Raw genomic sequence first — 10,029 nt, 5'->3', positions numbered from 1 at the left:
TCTGCTGGAATCGATAGAGATATACAAAATCAAAAGATAAAGAAGGGCAGAGAGAGGAGAAAGCATTTTCTGTGGCACTGAAGCAATCCTTTTAGCACAACCTCACTTGGTCCCTACAATGATCATTATTCCTATTTTTTTCAGATGAGCGGACTGGAGTGCAGAAAAAAAAAAATTAGTGACTTCTCCTAACTCCCAAAGCTAAGTTGCTGAACCAGATGAACTTGTGACTCAAAATGCAGAGCCTTCTTTTAGGACACTGCCACTCGGGGCGTGGTTCAGCCCTCTACACTCTGAATAAGAATATCTTAGTCTCTGGTATCCTTAAATTTGATGTTTAAACACATTTTCCAGAAGAAAGGAGCTGTAGCCACTGGTGACTAAAGGAAAGAGGCAAAGCAGGAACTCCTGAATTCTTTGTGAATCCCCAGTGGAAAACTAAGGTACTAACTAACATGTACTCCAGCAATTTTCTAGGCACTTATGAGGTGCCTGGTCAGGTGATACAAAGTGAAAAAGGAGAGTCTTTGCCCCAGGAGTTCTCGTGGCCAGAAGAATCCGACCAGAAAACTGCTCAGTCTACTGCTCAGTTTGCCACAATTTTTCTTTCCTTTTTTTTAAGATTTTATTTATTTATTTATATATTTTTTTTATTTTATTTATTTAAAAAATATTTTATTTATTCATGAGAGGTGCAGAAGCTTGATGTGGGACTCGATCCGGGGCCTCGAGGATCACACCCTGAGCCAAAGGCAGCCGCTCAACCACTGAGCCAGGCAGGGGCCCCTCAATTTTTCTTTCCTTGCCTAACAAGAGATCAGGTGGAAGGGAGGGCACCGACTGCCAGCAAAGTGACCATGACCCTGGAAAAGGCTGGGTATGCAAAATGTCTACCTGCTCTTTGTGCTCATCCGAATCTCACCCCTGCCAGTATGACTTCACAAGTCATCTATTCAGCGCAGCATCAGTTTGGGGACTATTTATTACGAATTTGACTTTGGCTAAGTGTTTAAGACTTGGGCTAAAGTGGGGGCGCCTGGGTGGCTCAGTTGATTGTCTGCCTTAGGCTCAGGTCATCAGGTCATGATCCGGGGGTCCTGGGACCAAGCCCCTCATTGGACTCCCTGCTCAGCAGGGGAACCGGCTTCTCCCTCTCACTCTGCCCCTGCTCATGTGTACTTTCTCTCTCTCAATCTCTCTCTCAAATAAATAAATAAAGTCTTAAAAAAAAAAAAAAGACTTTGGTTAAAGTGAAAAAAAGACTCTCCAAGCTAAAATGTCTTCAGCAAGAATAAGACGTTTAAAAGTTGTTTTTTTTTTTTTTTTTTTTTAATTAAGCCAAATTGTTGTTCGGACCTGAGCTGCAGAGAAAGTTATATTAAAGAATATCATTGTTATCATGGCAATAACTTATTTCACACTTGCTGTATGCTGTATGCTGTATACTAAGAAATTGTATACTGCACTAAGAAATACTACTACACTATTTAAATGCTGTTTTATACTGTGTTAAGAATTTTTAATGTCCAGGGCAGCCTGGGTGGCTCAGCGGTTTAGTGCCGCCTTAAGTCCAGGGCTGATCCTGGAGACCTGGGATCAAATCCCCACTGTTAGGCTCCCTGCATGGAGCCTGCTTCTCCCTCTGCCTGTGTCTCTGCCTCTCTCTTTCTGTGTCTCTCATGAATAAATAAATAAATCTTAAAAAAAAAAAAAAAAAGAATTTTTAATGTCCAGAATCTTGAATAAAGCCAGTGGTGAGTTTTCCATGTTTGTGCAAGGAGGACACTGTGAATTGAACTGGTGATTCACAGAAAGCTGCCTAATAATTTAGGAGAAAGCCCACAGCAACTTTCTTATTAGAAGGAAGAGGGATCCCTGGGTGGCGCAGCGGTTTAGTGCCTACCTTTGGCCCAGGGCACGATCCTGGAGACCCGGGATCGAATCCCACGTCGGGCTCCCGGTGCATGGAGCCTGCTTCTCCCTCTGCCTATGTCTCTGCCTCTCTCTCTCTTTCTCTCTGTGACTATCATAAAGAAATAAAAATTTAAAAAAGAAGGAAGAGAGGGGTGGGTGTTATAGTGGAAAATTAAAGAGACACAGCTGGTTCCCAGGCCATAGACCCCAACGAAATGCTTTGTCTGCCATGGGCTTCTCTTTTTTTTTTTTTTTTTTTTTTATTTATGATAGTCACACACAGAGAGAGAGAGGCAGAGGGAGAAGCAGGCTCCATGCACCGGGAGCCCGACGTGGGATTCGATCCTGGATATCCAGGATCACGCCCTGGGCCAAAGGCAGGCGCCAAACCACTGCGCCACCCAGGAATCCCTGCCATGGGCTTCTCATGTGGAAGAAGAAAAATCAAACATTCCTCATCCTACTCCAGATGGGGATGGGTAAGAACAATTTCTTCAGATGAATATTCTAGACTCAGAAGGAAGCACCTCGTAAGCAGGAAGAATAAATCTATGCTGAAATAATGGGTGTAAAATCTCTCCCTGTGCAGTATTGTCAAAACAAATCAAAGGGGAATGGGGGGAGGAAGGGAATGTTTGAAATCTATAATATGACAGGCACAATTCTGAGTATTAAAAACAAAATGCAAGGCACCTGGGTGGGTCAGTGGTTGAGTGTCTGCCTTTGACTCAGGTCATGATCCCAGGACCCTGGATGGAGTCCCCACATCCGGTTCCCTGCAGGGAGCCTGCTTCTCCCTCTGCCTGTATCTCTGCCTCTTTCTGTGTGTCATAAATAAATAAATAAATAAATATGCAATGTTAGACAGAGATGATATATTTTGGTTCATAGCACCCCATTTCATTTGTTCTGGATTCCTTTTGCTTGTATGTGCTTTTTCCTGATAAGGAACTGGTAAAGAACAAGTTGATGTCTTTTGCAGTGTTATTCAAATGAAAGGTACAATAATCTTCTAAGATAAGAATAATAAGTGGGGCACCTGGGTGGCTCAGTCAATTAAGTGTCTGCCTTTGGCTCAAGTCATGATCCCAGGGTCCTGTGATGGAGCTCAGTGAGGAAACTGCTTCTCCCTATCCTCCCTACCCTGTTTGCATGCTTTTTCTCACTATCTCACTCTCTCTCTATTAAATAAATAAATAATTTTAAAAAGGAATGATAAGCGAAAGATATAGTTTCATTGTGATATCATCTATTAGCTGCTTATAGGTAACAAGTTTATTTTGTAATTTATTACACACACCCTGGTAGCTTTAATGGGATGTAGTCAGTGTCTGTGAGAAAGAAAATATCCTCTTTTTACCTGGGTGTCTTAAAGATGTGTAGACTATGCTGGCATCAAGTCTGGATATCCCAGTCCATAAAAGGGCTGGATTCCTACCTTCTAACACACTTCTGAAGTACTCAGAAATGAAGATGGGCTGGGGCTGGGGTAGGGACTGGGGTTTGGAGGCAAGCAACATATCCTTTTGGAAGCATTTGCTTCCAAAATTAAATAGTAAAAAATTGAGACCATTTTGTTGTTGTTGTTTGTTGTTGTTTACAAACCAGTTACTAGCCGGCACCTGTGGTCATTTCATTGAGTTTGCTTGAGGAAAGAGGGCTGTATACATTTGGGGATATCACAGAGTTCTCCAAGTTTTACATTCTGTCCTTCATTTTAAAACTATATTGAAAAAATTAAAAAAAAAAAACACTATATTGGTGTCTCTGACAGGCCCCAATGCTTTTTTCTTGTTTTTTTCATCAGTGCCCCTATCCCTATAGTTAAAGATAAGAAAGGATTATTTAAGGATAACACCTGTTTCAATAACTTGTTGTTGTAACAAAACTCTCCCAAAACCTAGTGGTTCATAAAAACCATTTTTTTTTAAATCTGAAAGATAAAATTAGGGGCACTTGAATGGCTCAGTCCATTTATTGCCTGCCTTTGGCTCAGGTCATGATCCTGGGGTCCTGGGATAGAACCCCGCATCAGGCTCCCTGCTCAGCCTGCTTCTCCTTCTCCCTCTGCCCTTTCCTCCCTGCTCCATGCTCTCTCTTTCTTGTGCTATCTCTGTCTCTCTCAAGTAAATAACATCTTTTTTAAAAAAAAATCTTAAAAAAATAAACAAATAAAAATCTTTGCCACCTGTGCACTGCCTGAGCTTATCTGGGTATTTATTCTTCCAGCCTCTCCTGATTTATAATCAGATGGTAGGAGGGCAGAGGGAGTCAGCTGTCAGTAAGGCTGAGCTCTTTACCTTTGCAGGGAGTCACAGGGCCTCTCGTCTCCATGTGGTCTCCAAAAATGGTCTCATCACCCTAGTAATTGCACTGGTTACAACTTTTTTTTTTTTTTTTTTTTTTGGTTACAACTTTGTAGCTCAGAGTTGAGCTACAAGAACAATCTTCTAAGCCATCTTAATAGGAGAGCTGACACTGTATCATTTCTATTCCATTCTGTTGGGTTAAGAGTACAAAGTTCAACCCAGATCATATAAGGAGTTTATACAAGGATATAAATACCCAAGACACAGCTCATGGGGACGGACCTGGGGACTAAGGACTGTCACCACTCAAGTGCACAAAGGTGAAAGTCATACATTCACCTTGGCAGGGCATCCTGAGTTTCCCTTATACTCTAAGAAAGGGACATACCACTCCCCATGTTCCTTGATTCACATGTGTCAGGAAGGGAGGATTCAGTAAAATTAGGGAGTTCTTGACATGTCCCTTTGTGTTTTCAAATATAGGGAAACTGCTCTTTTGCTTCCATGCTGGGGTGCCATGCTTTCCAACAAAGCCTCACCATCACAGCTTCTAAATCGGAGGGTTTCAGATTCCCACCACCCTTGGATGGCTTGCCAGGGGCCATGCATTGCCTAAAATGATGTCTAAAATATTGTGTGTGTGTGTGTGTGTGTGTGTGTGTGTGTGTGTGTGTCTGTGTATTCCTCAGACTTCTGGGGAGGGGCTTCCTGGTTTTCCTCAGACCATCACCTAGGGTGAATTCAAATCAGCAAGACCTAAGAGTGCTTATAACTCAGGAGCACTACTCTGCATTTTTACCTTCTGACGGACTTCTCCAGTAGGGGAAAAGCAGTAGGTCTTTGATGTATTTGTGTCTACAGTAAAACAAAAAGCAGTCACTAGCTGCCACCGGAGACCACTTCATGAGTCTGCCTAAGAAAAGATAAAGAATGGGCTGGATTACCTGTGCCCCCAAGAATTATTGTGAGCACGAATCCTCCTTGGTTGGGGCTCAAGGCATTGGAATTGGCTAAAAAATTTTAGCTCCTATTATTTTCCCATTTGTACCTGGTGAATAGTAAAGAATGTAACTTAACAGGACATTGGATTCTCTGCCCCCAACACTCTATTCTCCTTTCCGCTTTTCCTTATTTATCTTTTTATTTTGTAAGACATAGCAGGCAAGGGTACAATTCCCTCTCCTAGGGCCAAAAATGTGCTAAAATGCCTAGTGTGATCTCAACTGGAGACATGGCCTTGAACCTGAGCAAGTGAGGCCCCTCTGCTCACTTTATCTACTAGGAACTCCGAACATCCTGGGGAAGGAACTCCGACTGGAAGCAGAACCTGTCTAGGAAAAGAGGGATAAAGAATGTGGAAAGGGTCGAGTACTAAGAGGCAAGCGAACTGGATTAGATGGTAGATATAACCCAGGAGTTAACTTCAGAATTTCAAATGCTTAATGTAACCTCTGTTACGCCTAACAAAACAGACTTACCTTTGCTTTCTGAAATTCCTGTTCTAAACATTCCTAGCACCCAGGGACCCCCTCTGAAAAACACACCTTGCCATTTCTCAAGAATCCAGTCAACCATTTCAGCTCAGCTGTCCCACTTCAAGATATAAATGCTTTCAACTATTCTCCTACCCTTCCCTTTTTTCTATAGCATTAATCAGAGTGGAAGATTTTATATAGTTTCTCACCACCAGCGTACCAGTTCTTCCAGTGCCCACATATATCCTGGCACAAAGGAAAACAGTGATTAAGCATATTTTAATAACTTGTAGGGGTGCTTGGCTGGCTTGGCACCCCTCTTGATCTTGGGGTTGTAGGTTCGACCCCCACGCTGGGTGTAGAGATTACTTAAAATCTTTTTAAAAAAGTTTTGAGAACTTATCAAGCATTCACCCTATATATGGCAAGTGAGTGCTCCAGTGCCTACTTTCCTCACTTGCAGAAGAGGGAAAACAGCACTTCGGCTCCACAGGCTTGATCAGGCTCAAACTTGGTACAGAATGGCATTGATGAAACACCTGGCACAGGAAATGCCCAGCACAAGTCATCTGCATCCATTGCCTCAACCTGCAAAATCTGATGGATAGGGCCACAGCAATTAATGCTGCAGTCCACAGCAGGGCTAACCCCTCACTTTTACAGCCCCTTGAGTCCGTTTCTCCCCAGAGTAGAACATGGATACCCAGGGCTATAGCTTTAGTTGCCCTGGTAAAGTACACTAGCTACAAATCATCACTGGAACTCTCCAAAACTGCTTGTGTCAAAAAAATCCAATGCACAAGGAGAACATCCTATAAAAATTACAGATGTGGAAGTTTCATTAAAAGTTAAGGTCACAATGCACATTTGCTTTTGATTCATTCCTGTGACTCCTTCAAATTATTTTTATTTTTTTTCCCTTCAAATTATTTTTAACCCGGCAACAGTACTTCCCAAGGTGTAGACAGGTGAAGGCTAGAAAGTTCAGTGTTGAGAGGGAGTGTACAGACTCTTGGTGAAATGTAGGCCGAAAAAAAATCCAAACTCCTCTATAGGCTGGTTTCAAGATTCAACTAGAAAACTCAAATTCCTTGGATGTTCTCCTCTGGTGAAGGGATACACGAAAATTGAAAATACCTAGAGTATCGAGATTAACCATAACTTTTCAGAAACTAGGATCACTGAAATGTGTAACACAGGCTCATTCTATGAGGTTTTTCTACCTAGGAAAAAAAAAATAGATATCCTAATGTTCCGTTTTAGGTTTTAACCCTGAATCATTTATAAGAGAAGGAGCAATCTGCTGTAACTACATATTAAATATCAATCCAATGTTTCCAGTGCTATGTTAATACTTAACATTCATCTTAAAAATGGACTTTTGTGACAAGAGGCACTAGCAGAGTGAAAAAGGATTCCAGATTTTATTTCTTTAAAGATCGAGAAAACACACCCAAGATAAAATGGTTTTGGTCAATAAATTTTCAGGAAACGGAGCAAGTTATTCTGGGACATACTCAAAACTCAAATGGGGTTCTGACAACGCAACTGTGGGAAAGAAGTATCTGGACAAATCTTCACAGACCACCCCACATTTTTCTCCCCCCAACCGTTCAAGTGGCAGACAAAATAAATTACCATAAATTATATGCCTAGGCAATTTAAAAACAAAAACAAAACAACACGAGGCCGAGGGTTTCCTCAGCCCCTGCAGGAAGTGTAACGCTGGGCGCTGCGCCTCTGGCCCGCAGGCAGGACCGCGCGGGGCCGGGCCGGGCCGTCAGACGTCAGGATAGTTGCAGTAGTACACGGCCGAGCTGGCGTCGGACACCACCGAGGAGATGGGCCCGTGGCCGTCAGGGAGGTTCACAACAGAGTCGTGTCCCTGGTAAGGGAGTCCCATCTCGGGCTTGCACACAAAGTGCAGGTACTGTTCAAATTCCGTGCGGTCCACCTCCCCGAGGAGCTCGGCGGGCTGGCTCGGGTCCGCGCCGTCGCGGCAGGGCAGGGCCTCGGGGGGCGGCGACGGCTGCTGCGGGTGCTGCGGCGGGTGCTGCGGCGGGTGCTGCGGCGGGTGCTGCGGCGGGTGCTGCGGCGGGTGCTGCTGCGGCTGCAGGGAGAAGCCGCGCCCGCCGCCGGCCGCCGGCGAGCCCATCGCGTTGTAGTACAGCTGCAGGGCGCCGGGGGGCGCCACGTGGCCCGGCAGCGCAGGGCCCGCCTGCTCCAGGCCGAGGCGCGCGTGCACCGGGCCGACGGGCGGCTCCGGGGGCCCCGCGTAGTCCGAGGCCGGCGGGTAGCTGTAGGGGCCGGCGGCCGGGCAGTCCCCGGGCAGCGGCGCGGCGAAGAAGGCCGGGTCCGGCTCCACGCCGTCCAAGGGGGACGTGTCCGGCGTGGGCAGCGGGTAGCCGTCGAGCGGGGCCGCGCCCAGTCCCTGGCAGTCGCGGTAGTGGCCGCCCATGTGCGCGGGCAGCAGCGGCGGGCCCGCGGGGAAGCCCTGCTCCGGGAAGGCCAGGCCCAGGCCGTCCATGGCCACGCGGCCGCCCTCGGGGCCCAGCGCGGCGGCCTGCGGCTCGGCCAGGCCGTGCAGGAAGCCGCCCTCCACCCGCTTCAGGCGCTTCACCTGCTTGCGCCTCCGCGGCCGGTACTTGTAGTTGGGGTGGTCCTGCATGTGCTGCACGCGCAGCCGCTCGGCCTCCTCCACGAAGGGCCGCTTTCTCCGCCAGGGTCAGCGCTTTCCACGACTTGCCTGCACGGGCATGGGAAGGTGGACAGGGGCGCCGGGCTCACTGGCTGAGCTCCCGCTCCGGGCCCCGCCGACCTTTAAGGAGCAACTAGAGCGGGGGAAAGGGGTCGAGTAGGGAGTGAAGGTCTGCGGAGGCCCAGCGGAGGCCCAGCGGAGGCCCAGCGTTCTCGGGCCCTCGAAGGGCGCCCCCCCCCCCCCCCGGCGCCCCCCCCCCCCGCCCCGCAGCCTCTGCCTCTGCCTCTGGGAGGCCGCTTCCCAGCGCGCCCATTCCCGGTCTTTCGCAGAAGGGAGAACGGCCCCTACCGCGGAAGGCGCGGGGGAACGCGAAGGACCAAACCTACTCGGCTGCCGGGAGAGCCTCGCGGGGCCCAGACCCAGGGCAGCCGCGGCCCCGGGCGCTGACGACCCAGGCGGTCGGGAAGAGTCGGGACAGGGAACGCGCGAGGGGAGCCCGGGGCCCCGGGAGGACCGCGGCGGAGCACTGCGCCGGCCCCGGGAAGCGCCACGCACCGTCTCGCTCAGGCTCAGGCTCAGGCTCAGGCTCAGGCTCAGGCTCAGGCTCAGGCTCAGGGAAGCGGCTCCGCGGGTCGCAGCGCCCCGGGTCGCGAGCTCGGACTCACCCAGCATCTTGCTCAGCTCCGCGTTGTGCAGGTCCGGGTTCTGCTGCGCCAGGCGCTTGCGCTCGTCCTTCGCCCACACCATGAAGGCGTTCATCGGCCGCCGGATGCGAGACTCGCCCTTGGCTCGGCCCGCCGCCCCGGCCGGCGCCCCGCTGCTCGCCGCCGCCTCGCCCTTCACCTTCATGTCCCCGAGGGGGCTCAGCGACTCGGCCCAGGGGCAGGGGCCCAGCCCGGCCATCACCGCGGGCAGCGCGCTGCGGGTCTGGCTCTGGTCGTCACTGGCGTACCCCGCATCCGGGCTGCTCATGGCGCTCCAGCCCTGCCCCGCACCCCACAGCCCTCCGCCGGACACGTCGCCCCTCCCCCCGGCCCGGGGGAGATGCCCTGCCCCGTGGGCTGCTCGAGTCTCCCGGGCCCGAGCGGCCGCCGACGCTCCCGGCAGGTCCCGGCCCACCGCGCAGCCTGGGTGCCCGCCGGCCCAGTGACGCTGCGGGCGCCCCGGCCGCGGGCCCTTTTCTGCGCTGCTGCGGCCAATGGAGTGGCGGGGGCGGGCCGGCGGGCGTCCTTAGGCCCACGCCCCGCCGGCCGCCCGCGTCCCGGGTCTCCGCTCAACCCCACGCCCGCCCCTTCCCTTCCCTTCCCTTCCCTTCCCTTCCCTTCCCTTCCCCTCCCCTCCCCCGGCCCCGCGCCCAAGGCTACACCTGCCCCCGGGAAAACTGGCTGAAGCCGGGCTCTGGCGCCGCGTTCCCTCCACCCTGGGAAGGGGGACTCCCGAAAATCCTTCTGGAATGTAGACTGTACCGCTGGATAGAAGTGCTTGGCCACGGTAGTTCGGATGAACGCACTAAGCAAACGCTCTTTCTTCTTTTTCTTAAATATGATACCTCCATAATTTGGGTTACTATGCAGCTATTCCAAAGAATAAGCTTATGTGTGCATATGCACGCATATTCAGAGAGATTTTTATA

The 10,029-nt window shown here is 50.0% G+C and overlaps 1 protein-coding gene across 1 annotated transcript; it reads right to left on the bottom strand.

Moving 5' to 3' along the window:
* Positions 1-7,098: 7,098 nt before the first annotated feature.
* Positions 7,099-9,540, bottom strand: SOX17 (SRY-box transcription factor 17). The gene is given in 3 exon segments (XM_038579240.1): positions 7,099-8,411; positions 8,413-8,444; positions 9,062-9,540. Coding segments are annotated over 3 exon segments (1,272 nt in total). The 5' UTR covers positions 9,369-9,540; the 3' UTR covers positions 7,099-7,478.
* Between the last annotated feature and the right edge of the window lie 489 nt (positions 9,541-10,029).

The sequence above is a fragment of the Canis lupus genome, chromosome 29, assembly GCF_011100685.1.
Source record: "Canis lupus familiaris isolate Mischka breed German Shepherd chromosome 29, alternate assembly UU_Cfam_GSD_1.0, whole genome shotgun sequence".
NCBI lineage: Eukaryota > Metazoa > Chordata > Mammalia > Carnivora > Canidae > Canis > Canis lupus.
The sequence above is the reverse complement of the archived record's forward strand: the minus strand, read 5'-3'. Positions and strand labels throughout refer to the sequence as shown.